This window comes from Balaenoptera borealis (assembly GCF_965194805.1).
Source record: "Balaenoptera borealis genome assembly, chromosome: X".
Classification (NCBI taxonomy): Eukaryota; Metazoa; Chordata; class Mammalia; order Artiodactyla; family Balaenopteridae; genus Balaenoptera; species Balaenoptera borealis.
Genome location: NC_138881.1, coordinates 100,235,648 through 100,249,821, shown reverse-complemented (window position 1 = coordinate 100,249,821; position 14,174 = coordinate 100,235,648). Strand labels below are relative to the sequence as shown.

Sequence of the window (14,174 nt, the reverse complement as noted above, 5' to 3'; positions counted from 1 at the left end):
TGGGAAAGGAAATAGCCACCCAAGTCCAGGAAGCTCAGAGGGTCCCATACAGGATAAACCCAAGGAGAAACACGCCGAGACGCATAGTAATCAAATTGGCAAAAATTAAAGACAAAGAAAAATTATTGAAAGCAGCAAGGGAAAAACGACAAATAACATACAAGGGAACTCCCATAAGGTTAACAGCTGATTTCTCAGCAGAAACTCTACAAGCCAGAAGGGAGTGGCATGATATACTTAAAGTGATGAAAGGGAAGAACGTACAACCAAGATTACTCTACTCGGCAAGGATCTCATTCAGATTTGATGGAGAAATCAAAAGCTTAACAGACAAGCAAGAGCTAAGAGAATTCAGCACCACCAAACCAGCTTTACAACAAACGCTAAAGGAACTTCTCTAAGTGGGAAACACAAGAGAAGAAAGGGACCTACAAAAACAAACCCAAAACAATTAAGAAAATGGTCATAGGAACATACATATTGATAACTACCTTAAACGTGAATAGATTAAATGCTCCAACCAAAAGACACAGGCTTGCAGAAAGGATACAAAAACAAGACCCATATATATGCTGTCTACGAGAGCCCCACTTCAGACCTAGGGACACATAGAGACTGAAAGTGAGGGGATGGAAAAAGATATTCCATGCAAATGGAAATCAAAAGAAAGCTGGAGTAGCAATACTCATATCAGATAAAATAGACTTTAAGATAAAGAATGTTACAAGAGACAAGGAAGGACACTCCATAATGATCAAGGGATCAATCCAAGAAGAAGATATAACAATTATAAATATATATGCACCCAACATAGGAGCACCTCAATACATAAGACAACTGCTAACAGCTCTAAAAGAGGAAATCGACAGTAACACGATAATAGTGGGGGACTTTAACACCTCACTTACACCAATGGACAGATCATCCAAAATGAAAATTAATAAGGAAACAGAAGCTTTAAATGGCACAATAGACCAGATAGATTTAATTGGTATTTATAGGACATTCCATCCAAAAACAGCAGATTACACTTTCTACTCAAGTGTGCACGGAACATTCTCCAGGATAGATCACATCTTCGGTCACAAATCAAGCCTCAGTAAATTTAAGAAACTTGAAATCATATAAAGCATCTTTTCTGACCACAATGCTATGAGATTAGAAATCAATTACAGGGAAAAAAACGTAAAAAACACAAACACATGGAGGCTAAGCAATACGTTACTAAATAACCAAGAGATCACTGAAGGAATCAAAGAGGAAATCATAAACTACCTAGAGACAAATGACAATGAAAACATAACGATCCAAAACCTCTGGGATGCAGCAAAAGCAGTTCTAAGAGGGAAGTTTATAGCTATACAAGCCTACCTCAAGAAACAAGAAAAATCTCAAGTAAACAATCTAACCTTACACCTAAAGGAACTACAGAAAGAAGAACAAACAAAACCCAAAGTTGGCAGAAGGAAAGAAATCATAAAGATCAGAGCAGAAATAAATGGAATAGAAACAAAGAAAACAATAGCAAAGATCAATAAAACGAAAAGCTGGTTCTTTGAGAAGATAAACAAAATGGATAAACCATTAGCCAGACTCATCAAGAAAAAGAGAGAGAGGACTCAAATCAATAAAATTAGAAATGAAAAAGGAGAAGTTACAACAGACACTGCAGAAACACAAAGCATCCTAAGAGACTACTACAAGCAACTCTATGCCAATAAAATGGACAACCTGGAAGAAATGGACAAATTCTTAGAAAGGTATAACCTTCCAAGACTGAACCAGGAAGAAATAGAAAATATGAACAGACCAATCACAAGTAATGAAATTGAAACTGTGATAAAAAATCTTCCAACAAACAAAAGTCCAGGACCAGATGGCTTCACAGGTGAATTCTATCAAATATTTAGAGAAGAGCTAACACCCATCCTTCTCAAACTCTTCCAAAAAGTTGCAGAGGAAGGAACACTCCCAAACTCCCTTCTATGAGGCCACCATCACCCTGATACCAAAACCAGACAAAGATACTACAAAAAAAGAAAATTACAGACCAATATCACTGATGAATATAGATGCAAAAATCCTCAACAAAATACTATCAAACAGAATCCAACAACACATTAAAAGAATCATACACCATGATCAAGTGGGATTTATCTCAGGGATGCAAGGATTCTTCAATATACGCAAAACAATCAATGTGATACACCATATTAACAAATTGAAGAATAAAAACCGTATGATCATCTCAATAGATGCAGAAAAAGCTTTTGACAAAATTCAACACCCATTTATGATAAAAACTCCCCAGAAAGTGGGCATAGAGGGAACCTACCTCAACATCATAAAGGCCATATATGACAAACCCACAGCAAGCATCATTCTCAATGGTGAAAAACTGAAAGCATTTCCTCTAAGATCAGGAATGAGACAAGGATGTCCACTCTCACCACTGTGATTCAACATAGTTTTGGAAGTCCTAACCACGGCAATCAGAGAAGAAAAAGAAATAAAAAGAATACAAATCAGAAAAGAAGAAGTAAAACTGTCACTGTTTGCAGATGACATGATACTATACATAGAGAATCCTAAAGATGCCACCAGAAACCTACTAGAGCTAATCAACGAATTTGGTAAGGTTGCTGGATACAAAATTAATGCACAGAAATCTCTTCCATTCCTATACACTAATGATGAAAAATCTGAACGAGAAATTAAGGAAACACTCCCATTTACCATTGCAACAAAAAGAATAAAATACCTAGGAATAAACCTACCTAGGGAGACAAAAGACCTCTATGCAGAAAACTATAAGACACTGAAAGAAATTAAAGATGATACGAACAGATGGAGAGATATACCATGTTCTTATATTGGAAGAATCAATATTGTGAAAATGACTATACTACCCAAAGCAATCTACAGATTCAATGCAATCCCTATCAAATTACCAATGGCATTTTTTACAGAACTAGAACAAAAAATCTTAAAATTTGTATGGAGACACAAAAGACCCCGAATAGCCAATGCAGTCTTGAGGGAAAAAAACGGAGCTGGAGGAGTCAGACTCGCTGACTTCAGACTATACTACAAAGCTACAGTCATCAAGAAAATATGGTACTGGCACAAAAACAGACATATAGATCAATGGAACAGGATAGAAAGCCCAGAGATAAACCCACGCACCTATGGTCAACTAATCTATGACAAAGGAGGCAAGGATATACAATGGAGAAAAGACAGCCTCTTCAGTAAGTGGTGCTTGGAAAACTGGACAGGTACATGTAAAAGTGTGAAATTAGAACACTCCCTAACACCATACCCAAAAATAAACTCAAAATGGATTAGAGACCTAAATGTAAGACCGGGCACTATAAAACTCTTAGAGGAAAACATAGGAAGAACACTCTTTGACATAAATCACAGCAAGATCTTTTTTGACCCACCTCCTAGAGTAATGGAAATAAAAACAAAAATAAACATATGGAACCTAATGAAACTTCAAAGCTTTTGCACAGTGAAGGAAACCATAAACAAGACGAAAAGACAACCCTCAGCATGGGAGAAAATATCATCTGCAAACAGTGACAGCTTTACTTCTTCTTTTCCGATTTGGATTCCTTTTATTTCTTTTTCTTCTCTGATTGCTGTGGCTAAAACTTCCAAAACTATGTTGAATAATACTGGTGAGAGTGGGCAGCCTTGTCTTGTTCCTGATCTTAGTGGAAATGGTTTCAGTTTTTCACCATTGAGGACGATGTTGGCTGTGGGCTTGTCATATATAGCCTTTATTATGTTGAGGAAAGTTCCCTCTATGCCCACTTTCTGCAGGGCTTTTATCATAAATGGGTGTTGAATTTTGTCGAAAGCTTTCTCTGCATCTATTGAGATGATCATATGGTTTTTCTCCTTCAATTTGTTAATATGGTGTATCACGTTATACATAGAGAATCCTAAAGATGCTACCAGAAAACTACTAGAGCTAATCAATGAATTTGGTAAAGTAGCAGGATGCAAAATTAATGCACAGAAATCTCTTGCATTCCTATACACTAATGATGAAAAATCTGAAAGTGAAATTAAGGAAACACTCCCATTTACCATTGCAACAAAAAGAATAAAATATCTAGGAATAAACCTACCTAAGGAGACAAAAGACCTGTATGCAGAAAATTATAAGACACTGACGAAAGAAATTAAAGATGATACAAATAGATGGAGAGATATACCATGTTCTTGGATTGGGAGAATCAACATTGTGAAAATGACTCTACAACGCAAAGCAATCTACAGATTCAATGCAATCCCTATGAAACTACCACTGGCATTTTTCACAGAACTAGAACAAAAAATTTCACAATTTGTATGGAAACACAAAAGACCCCGAAGAGCCAAAGCAATCTTGAGAACGAAAAATGGAGCTGGAGGAATCAGGCTCCCTGACTTCAGACTATACTACAAAGCTACAGTCATCAGGACAGTATGGTACTGGCACAAAAACAGAAATATAGATCAATGGAACAGGATAGAAAGCCCAGAGATAAACCCACGCACATACGGTCACCTTATCTTTGATAAAGGAGGCAAGCATATACAGTGGAGAAAAGACAGCCTCTTCAATAAGTGGTGCTGGGAAAACTGGACAGGTACATGTAATAAAAGTATGAAATTAGAACACTCCCTTACACCATACACAAAAATAAACTCAAAATGGATTAAAGGCCTAAATGTAAGGCCAGACACTATCAAACTCTTAGAGGAAAACATAGGCAGAACACTCTATGACATAAATCACAGCAAGATCCTTTTTGACCCAGCTCCTAGAGAAATGGAAATAAAAACAAAAATAAACAAATGCGACCTAATGAAACTTCAAAGCTTTTGCACAGCAAAGGAAACCACAAACAAGACCAAAAGACAACCCTCAGAATGGGAGAAAATATTTGCAAATGAAGCAACTGACAAAGGATTAATCTCCAAAATTTACAAGCAGCTCATGCAGCTAAATAACAAAAAAACAAACAACCCAATCCAAAAATGGGCAGAAGACTTAAATAGACATTTCTCCAAAGAAGATATACAGATTGCCAACAAACACATGAAAGAAAGCCATAAAAAGAAACGAAATTGAGTTATTTGTAGTGAGGTGGATGGAGTTAGAGTCTGTCATACAGAGTGAAGTAAGTCAGAAAGAGTAAAACAAATACAGTATGCTAACACATACATATGGAATCTAAAGAAAAAAAAAAGGTCATGAAGAATCTAGTGGTACGGGGAATAAAGACACAGACCTACTAGAGAATGGACTTGAGGATATGGGGAGGGGGAAGGGTAAGCTGGGACAAAGTGAGAGAGTGGCATGGACATATATACACTACCAAACGTAAAATAGATAGCTAGTGGGAAGCAACCGCATAGCACAGGGAGATCAGCTCGGTGCTTTGTGACCACCTAGAGGGGTGGGATAGGGAGGGTGGGAGGGAGGGAGATGCAAGAGTGAAGAGATATGGGAACATATGTATATGTATAACTGATTCACTTCGTTATAATGCAGAAACTAAAACACCATTGTAAAGCAATTATACTCCAATAAAGATGGTAAAAAAAAAAAAGAATGGGAGAAAATATTTGCAGATGAATCAATGGACAAAGGATTAATCTCCAAAATATATAAACAGCTCATGCAGCTCAATATTAAAAAAGCAAACAACCCAATCCAAAAATGGGCAGAAGACCTAAATAGACATTTTTCCAAAGAAGACATACAGATGGCCAAGCGGCACAGGAAAAGCTGCTCAACATCGCTAATTGTTAGAGAAATGCAAATCAAAACTACGATGAGGTATCACCTCACACCAGTTAGAATGGGTATCATCAGAAAATCTACAAACAAGAAATGCTGGAGAGGGTGTGGAGAAAAGGGAACCCTCTTGCACTCTTGGTGGGAATGTAAATTGATACAGCCACTATGGAGAACAATATGGAGGTTCCTTAAAAAACTAAAAATAGAATGACCATATGACCCATCAATCCCACTACTGGGCATATACCCAGAGAAAACCGTAATTCAAAAAGACACATGCACCCGAATGTTCATTGCAGCACTATTTACAATAGCCAGGTCATGGAAGCAACCTAAATGCCCATCGACAGACGAATAGAGAAAGAAGATGTGGCACATATATACAATGGAATATTACTCAGCCATAAAAAGGAATGAAATTGGGTCATTTGTAGAGACGTGGATGCATCTAGAGACTGTCATACAGAGTGAAGTAAGTCAGAAAGAGAAAAACAAATATCGTATATTAACGCATATATGTGGAACCTAGAAAATGATACAGATGAACCGGTTTGCAGAGCAGAAATTGAGACACAGAAGTAGAGAACAAACGTATGGACACCAAGGGGGGAAAGTGGCGGGGGGTGGTGGTGTGATGAATTGGGCGATTGGGATTGACATGTATATACTGATGTGTATAAAATTGATGACTAATAAGAACCTGCTGTATAAAAAGATAAATAAAATTAAGTTTAAAATAAAAATGATTTTTAAGTGAACAAAAAGGTAGAGAGTAGTGTAAGGTATGCTACATTTGGCTTAAAAGGAAGAGAAAAAAATATTTTCTTCATATGCCAAGAAGGATTCTTTGGTTGTATCATCGACTCTTTCTGGGAGGAACTGAGGAAACCGGAAACAGTATTTGCCTCTGGTGAAGAGAACTGGGTATGTGGAAGATGAGTAGGGAGGATATTTACCTTTCACATTATACTCTTTCATATACCATGTGCACATGTTACCTATTTTAAAAATCGAAACAGGAAGGGAAAGTGCAGAGACCGGTCAGGAAGCTGTGTCAATAGTCTGGGGCAGAGATACTGGTGCCCTGGGCTGAGATGGTGGCAGGAGGGTGGAGACAAGTAGACAGGTTCAAGACCTTTTTTGTAGATACAGTAAAATCCACAGGATTTGCTGACGAAGTAGGTTGTGGGAGATGAGGGAAAGAGAAGACAAAGATGAGTCCCAGGTTTCTGTTAAGCAACTGGATGGGTGGAAGAATCTTTATTTCCCAGTTGATTATCTAAGGCAGTGTTGCATGGACTCTTGAGCTTGACTGCCGGGGCTTGAATTCAACGTATTCTACTTCCTAAGTCTATGACCTTGGGTGAACTATGTAACTGCTTTGTGCTTAGGTGCCCTCAACTGTAAAATGGGAATGATAACATGGCCTACCTCACAGGGTTGTTGTAAGGATCAAATGAGCTAGTACACATACAGTTTAGAACAGCCCCTGGTACATAATAAAAGCTATACCAGTGATCGCCACTCTTGTTATTGTTGTCATTGTTACTGTGACCCCAACTGCCGCTGTGACCACAGCTACTACCGCGCCTCCTCCTTTGTCAGGGAGGTGCCTGCCCCATTTTAGGGGCTCAGTAAGTGTTTGTGGAAGGAAGGAATGCTTTAAAATGAATACATGTGACAGTGACAGAAAGATAGAGAAGATGAAAAGGCAGAGGGCTATGTACCAGATGAAGGAACAAGAAAAAACCCCAGAAAAACAACTAAATGAAGTGGAGATAGGCAACCTTCCAGAAAAAGAATTCAGAATAATGATAGTGAAGATGATCCAGGACCTGGGAATAAGAATGGAGGCAAAGATTGAGAAGATGCAAGAAATGATTAACAAAGACCTAGAAGAATTAAAGAACAAACAAACAGAGATGACCAATACAATAACTGAAATGAAAACTACACTAGAAGGAATCAATAGCAGAATAACTGAGGCAGAAGAACGGATAAGTGACCTGGAAGACAGAATGATGGAATTCACTGCTGCGGAACAGACTAAAGAAAAAAGAATGAAAAGAAATGAAGACAGCCTAAGAGACCTCTGGGACAACATTAAACGCAACAACATTCGCATTATAGGGGTCCCAGAAGGAGAAGAGAGAGAGAAAGGACCAGAGAAAATATTTGAAGAGATTATAGTCGAAAACTTCCCTAACATGGGAAAGGAAATAGCCACCCAAGTCCAGGAAGCGCAGAGAGTCCCATACAGGATAAACCCAAGGAGAAACACGCCGAGACACATAGTAATCAAAGTGGCAAAAATTAAAGACAAAGAAAAATTATTGAAAGCAGCAAGGGAAAAACGACAAATAACATACAAGGGAACTCCCATAAGGTTAACAGCTGATTTCTCAGCAGAAACTCTGCAAGCCAGAAGGGAGTGGCATGATATACTTAAAGTGATGAAAGGGAAGAACCTACAACCAAGATTACTCTACCCGGCAAGGATCTCATTTAGATTTGATGGAGAAATCAAAAGCTTTACAGACAAGCAAAAGCTAAGAGAATTCAGCACCACCAAACCAGCTCTACAACAAATGCTAAAGGAACGTCTCTAAGTGGGAAACACAAGAGAAGAAAAGGACCTACAAAAACAAACCCAAAACAATTAAGAAAATGGTCATAGGAACATACATATCGATTATTACCTTAAACGTGAATGGATTAAATGCCCCAACCAAAAGACACAGACTGGCTGAATGGATACAAAAACAAGACCCATATATATGCTGTCTACAAGAGACCCACTTTAGACCTAGGGACACATACAGACTGAAAGTGAGGGGATGGAAAAAGATATTCCATGCAAATGGAAATCAAAAGAAAGCTGGAGTAGCTATACTCATATCAGATAAAATAGACTTTAAAATAAAGAATGTTATAAGAGACAAGGAAGGACACTACATAATGATCCAGGGATCAATCCAAGGAGAAGATATAACAATTATAAATATATATGCACCCAACATAGGAGCACCTCAATACATAAGGCAACTGCTAACAGCTCTAAAAGAGGAAATCAACAGTAACACAATAATAGTGGGGGACTTTAACACCTCACTTACACCAATGGACAGATCATCCAAAATGAAAATAAATAAGGAAACAGAAGCTTTAAATGACACAATAGACTAGATAGATTTAATTGATATATATCGGACATTCCATCCAAAAACAGCAGATTACACGTTCTTCTCAAGTGCGCACGGAACATTCTCCAAGATAGATCACATCTTGGGTCACAAATCAAGCCTCAGTAAATTTAAGAAAATTGAAATCATATCAAGCATCTTTTCTGACCACAACGCTATGAGATTAGAAATGAATTACAGGGAAAAAAACGTAAAAAGGACAAACACATGGAGGCTAAACAATACGTTACTAAATAACCAAGAGATCACTGAAGAAATCAAAGAGGAAATCAAAAAATACCTAGAGACAAATGACAATGAAAACACGACGACCCAAAACCTATGGGATGCAGCAAAAGCAGTTCTAAGAGGGAAGTTTATAGCTATACAAGCCTACCTAAAGAAACAAGAAAAAGCTCAAGTAAACAATCTAACCTTACACCTAAAGAAACTAGAGAAAGAAGAACAAACAAAACCCAAAGTTAGCAGAAGGAAAGAAATCATAAAGATCAGAGCAGAAATAAATGAAATAGAAACAAAGAAAACAATAGCAAAGATCAATAAAACTAAAAGTTGGTTCTTTGAGAAGATAAACAAAATTGATAAGCCATTAGCCAGACTCATCAAGAAAAAGAGGGAGAGGACTCAAATCAATAAAATCAGAAATGAAAAAGGAGAAGTTACAACAGACACTGCAGAAATACAAAGCATCCTAAGAGACTACTACAAGCAACTTTATGCCAATAAAATGGACAACCTGGAAGAAATGGACAAATTCTTAGAAAGGTATAACCTTCCAAGACTGAACCAGGAAGAAATAGAAAATATGAACAGACCAATCACAAGTAATGAAATTGAAACTGTGATTAAAAATCTTCCAACAAACAAAAGTCCAGGACCAGATGGCTTCACAGGTGAATTCTATCAGACATTTAGAGAAGAGCTAACACCCATCCTTCTCAAACTCTTCCAAAAAATTGCAGAGGAAGGAACACTCCCAAACTCATTCTATGAGGCCACCATCACCCTGATACCAAAACCAGACAAAGACACTACAAAAAAAGAAAATTACAGACCAATATCACTGATGAATATAGATGCAAAAATCCTCAACAAAATACTAGCAAACAGAATCCAACAACACATTAAAAGGATCATACACCACGATCAAGTGGGATTTATCCCAGGGATGCAAGGATTCTTCAATATACGCAAATCAATCAATGTGATACACCATATTAACAAATTGAAGAATAAAAACCATATGATCATCTCAATAGATGCAGAAAAAGCTTTTGACAAAATTCAACACCCATTTCTGATAAAAACTCTCCAGAAAGTGGACATAGAGGGAACCTACCTCAACATAATAAAGGCCATATATGACAAACCCACAGCAAACATCATTCTCAATGGTGAAAAACTGAAAGCATTTCCTCTAAGATCAGGAACGAGACAAGGATGTCCACTCTCACCACTATTATTCAACATAGTTTTGGAAGTCCTAGCCACGGCAATCAGAGAAGAAAAAGAAATAAAAGGAATACAAATTGGAAAAGAAGAAGTAAAACTGTCACTGTTTGCGGATGACATGATACTATACATAGAGAATCCTAAAACTGCCACCAGAAAACTGCTAGAGCTAATTAATGAATATGGTAAAGTTGCAGGATACAAAATTAATGCACAGAAATCTCTTGCATTCCTATACACTAATGATGAAAAATCTGAAAGAGAAATTATGGAAACACTCCCATTTACCATTGCAACAAAAAGAATAAAATACCTAGGAATAAACCTACCTAGGGAGACAAAAGACCTGTATGCAGAAAACTATAAGACACTGATGAAAGAAATTAAAGATGATACCAACAGATGGAGAGATATACCATGTTCTTGGATTGGAAGAATCAACATTGTGAAAATGAGTATACTACCCAAAGCAATCTACAGATTCAATGCAATCCCTATCAAATTACCAATGGCATTTTTTACGGAGCTAGAACAAATCATCTTAAAATTTGTATGGAGACACAAAAGACCCCGAATAGGCAAAGCAGTCTTGAGGCAAAAAAATGGAGCTGGAGGAATCAGACTCCCTGACTTCAGACTATACTACAAAGCTACAGTAATCAAGACAATATGGTACTGGCACAAAAACAGAAACATAGATCAATGGAACAAGATAGAAAGCCCAGAGATTAACCCACGCACCTATGGTCCACTAATCTATGACAAAGGAGGCAAAGATATACAATGGAGAAAAGACAGTCTCTTCAATAAGTGGTGCTGGGAAAACTGGACAGCTACATGTAAAAGAATGAAATTAGAATACTCCCTAACACCATACACAGAAATAAACTCAAAATGGATTAGAGACCTAAATATAAGACTGGACACTATAAAACTCTTAGAGGAAAACATAGGAAGAACACTCTTTGACATAAATCACAGCAAGATCTTTTTTGATCCACCTCCTAGAGTAATGGAAATAAAAACAAAATTAAACAAGTGGGACCTAATGAAACTTCAAAGCTTTTGCACAGTGAAGGAAACCATAAACAAGACGAAAAGACAACCTCAGAATGGGAGAAAATATTTGCAAACGAATCAACGGACAAAGGATTAATCTCCAAAATATATAAACAGCTCATTCAGCTCAATATCAAAGAAACAAACACCCCAATCCAAAAATGGGCAGAAGACCTAAATAGACATTTCTCCAAAGAAGACATACAGACGGCCACGAAGCACATGAAAAGATGCTCAACATCACTAATTATTAGAGAAATGCAAATCAAAACTACAATGAGGTATCACCTCACTCCTGTTAGAATGGGCATCATCAGAAAATCTACAAACAACAAATGCTGGAGAGGGTGTGGTGAAAAGGGAACCCTCTTGCACTGTTGGTGGGAATGTAAATTGATACAGCCACTATGGAGAACAATATGGAGGTTCCTTAAAAAACTAAAAATAGAATTACCATATGACCCAGCAATCCCAGTACTGGGCATATACCCAGAGAAAACCGTAATTCAAAAAGACACATGCACCCGAATGTTCATTGCAGCACTATTTACAATAGCCAGGTCATGGAAGCAACCTAAATGCCCATCAACAGACGAATGGATAAAGAAGATGTGGTACATATATACAATGGAATATTACTCAGCCATAAAAAGGAACGAAATTGAGTCATTTGTTGAGACGTGGATGGATCTAGAGACTGTCATACAGAGTGAAGTAAGTCAGAAAGAGAAAAACAAATATCGTATATTAATGCATGTATGCGGAACCTAGAAAAATGGTACAGATGAGCCAGTTTGCAGGGCAGAAGTTGAGACACAGATGTAGAGAATGGACATATGGACACCAAGGGGGGAAAACTGCGGTGGGGTGGGGATGGTGGTGTGCTGAATTGGGCAATTGGGATTGACATGTATACACTGATGTGTATAAAACTGATGCCTAATCAGAACCTGCAGTATAAAAAAACAAACAAAACAACTAATACTAAACTTTCATTGGGTTATTTGTATGGAAATATGTTAATATAAATGTTTCAGACATTACATGAAATTTCTAAAAATCTTATATTTGTATTTGTATGGAAATATGTATGGAAATATGTTAATATAAATGTTTCAGACATTAAAAAAAAATAAAAAATAAAAAAAAATAAAATGAATACATGTGTAAATAAGCAGCTGAGCTATGAAAGGATAACTTTTGAAAAGCCCTTTTAGCATTTGAAGAAATGAGCTAGTGAGGTTGGTAGGTTATGAGATTTGTTCGTATCTTTTTTTTTTTTAACTTCCATTTTCTGTGCAGGCCTGAAGGCATTGAACGACAGTACAGGAAGAAATGTGCAAAGTAAGTATTAACAGTGTGGGTTTCTCCGAGCATAAGCAAGTAGAGGCAATGATGTGTTAGGAAAAAGATCATTTGGAGACAATTCTCTGTTATATCTTTGTCCCTATAATCTTTCCTGCCTTCAAACTTCAATTATGCAAATACCAATATGCTTCTTAAAGAGATGCAACTGACCAAGTTACATCTCCGACCAGCTGGCCACAAAAATGGGTTTTTAAACATAGTATTATTTTTTCACTGAGGTGTAACTTATATATAATAAAATTTGCCCTTCCTAAGTGTACAGTTTGATGAGTGTTGACAAAAACATAGAGCCATGTAACATCACCACTCCTGTGACATAGACGTTTCCAGTGCTCCTTTGCAATCAGTCTCCTTCCTCACCCCTCCCCTCGCCAGCACTGATCTGCCTTCTGTTACCGTGGTTTTACCTTTTCTAAAATGTGATGTAAATTCTACAGTATGTGTTCTACTACATACAATATGTATCTCTTCCATCTGGTTTCTTTCATGTAGCATGATGCTTTGGGGGTTCATTTGAGTTGTTATGTGTATCAGTAATTTGTTCCTCTTTATCGCTGAGTAGTAGTCATTGCACCACAGTTTGTTTAACCATTGACCTGTTGAAGGGCATTTGAGTTGTTAATGGCTTTGGCTATTATAAATAAAGCTGCTATGAACATTCTAGTATAAATCTTTTGGGAATATGTGTTTTCTCTTGGAGTGGAATTGTTGGGTCATATGGTAAATGTAACATAGTGTAATTTTTTTTTGATATTTATTATTTATTTATTTTGGTTGCACCGGGTCTTAGTTGTGGCAGGCAGGCTCCTTAGTTGTGGCACACGGGCTCCTTAGTTGTGCCATGCAAACTCTTAGTTGCAGCCTGCATGTGGGATCTAGTTCCCTGATCAGGGATTGAACCTGGGCCCCCTGCATTAGGAGTGCAGAGTCTTAACCACTGCGCCACCAGGGAAATCCCAACATAGTGTAATTTAATACAAACTTATTTATAAAGTCTGTCATAGGACTACAGACCCAAGAACTTTAGAGACTATTATTTAAAGATATATATGATTTCCAGCTTTAGGCTGTTAACAGTGAGAATATTAAACTATAATAAGTTTAATCTTGTTGATGAATTACAGTTCAATTTTGGCTCTCAGAAGACTCAGACTAGAATTAAAGCAGGGAAATGGCTAAGAAGGCATTTTAGTTTACAGCCACATTAGATTTGTTAGACTACTTTAATCATATCTTATGGGTATGGGTCTACTTCACTTAGCTGAAGAAGTATAATAGAAGTGACCAAC

General features: G+C 37.2%; 1 protein-coding gene across 8 annotated transcripts in view; it reads left to right on the top strand.

Annotated features, from left to right (window-relative positions):
- STEEP1 (STING1 ER exit protein 1) overlaps positions 1–14,174 on the top strand; it is a 95,626-nt gene that overhangs the window by 18,796 nt on the left and 62,656 nt on the right. For 7 of the 8 annotated variants that reach the window (XR_014239589.1, XR_014239590.1, XR_014239591.1 and 4 more), the window contains exon 3: positions 12,820–12,861. The exons of the other annotated variant lie outside the window; for it this stretch is intronic. Coding sequence is in view for 1 of the 7 variants with exons in the window: in XM_082377546.1 (XP_082233672.1) it covers positions 12,820–12,861 (42 nt within the window). In the remaining 6 variants the exon portion in view is untranslated. The remainder of the gene's footprint in view (positions 1–12,819; positions 12,862–14,174) is intronic. 8 annotated transcript variants of the gene reach the window in all.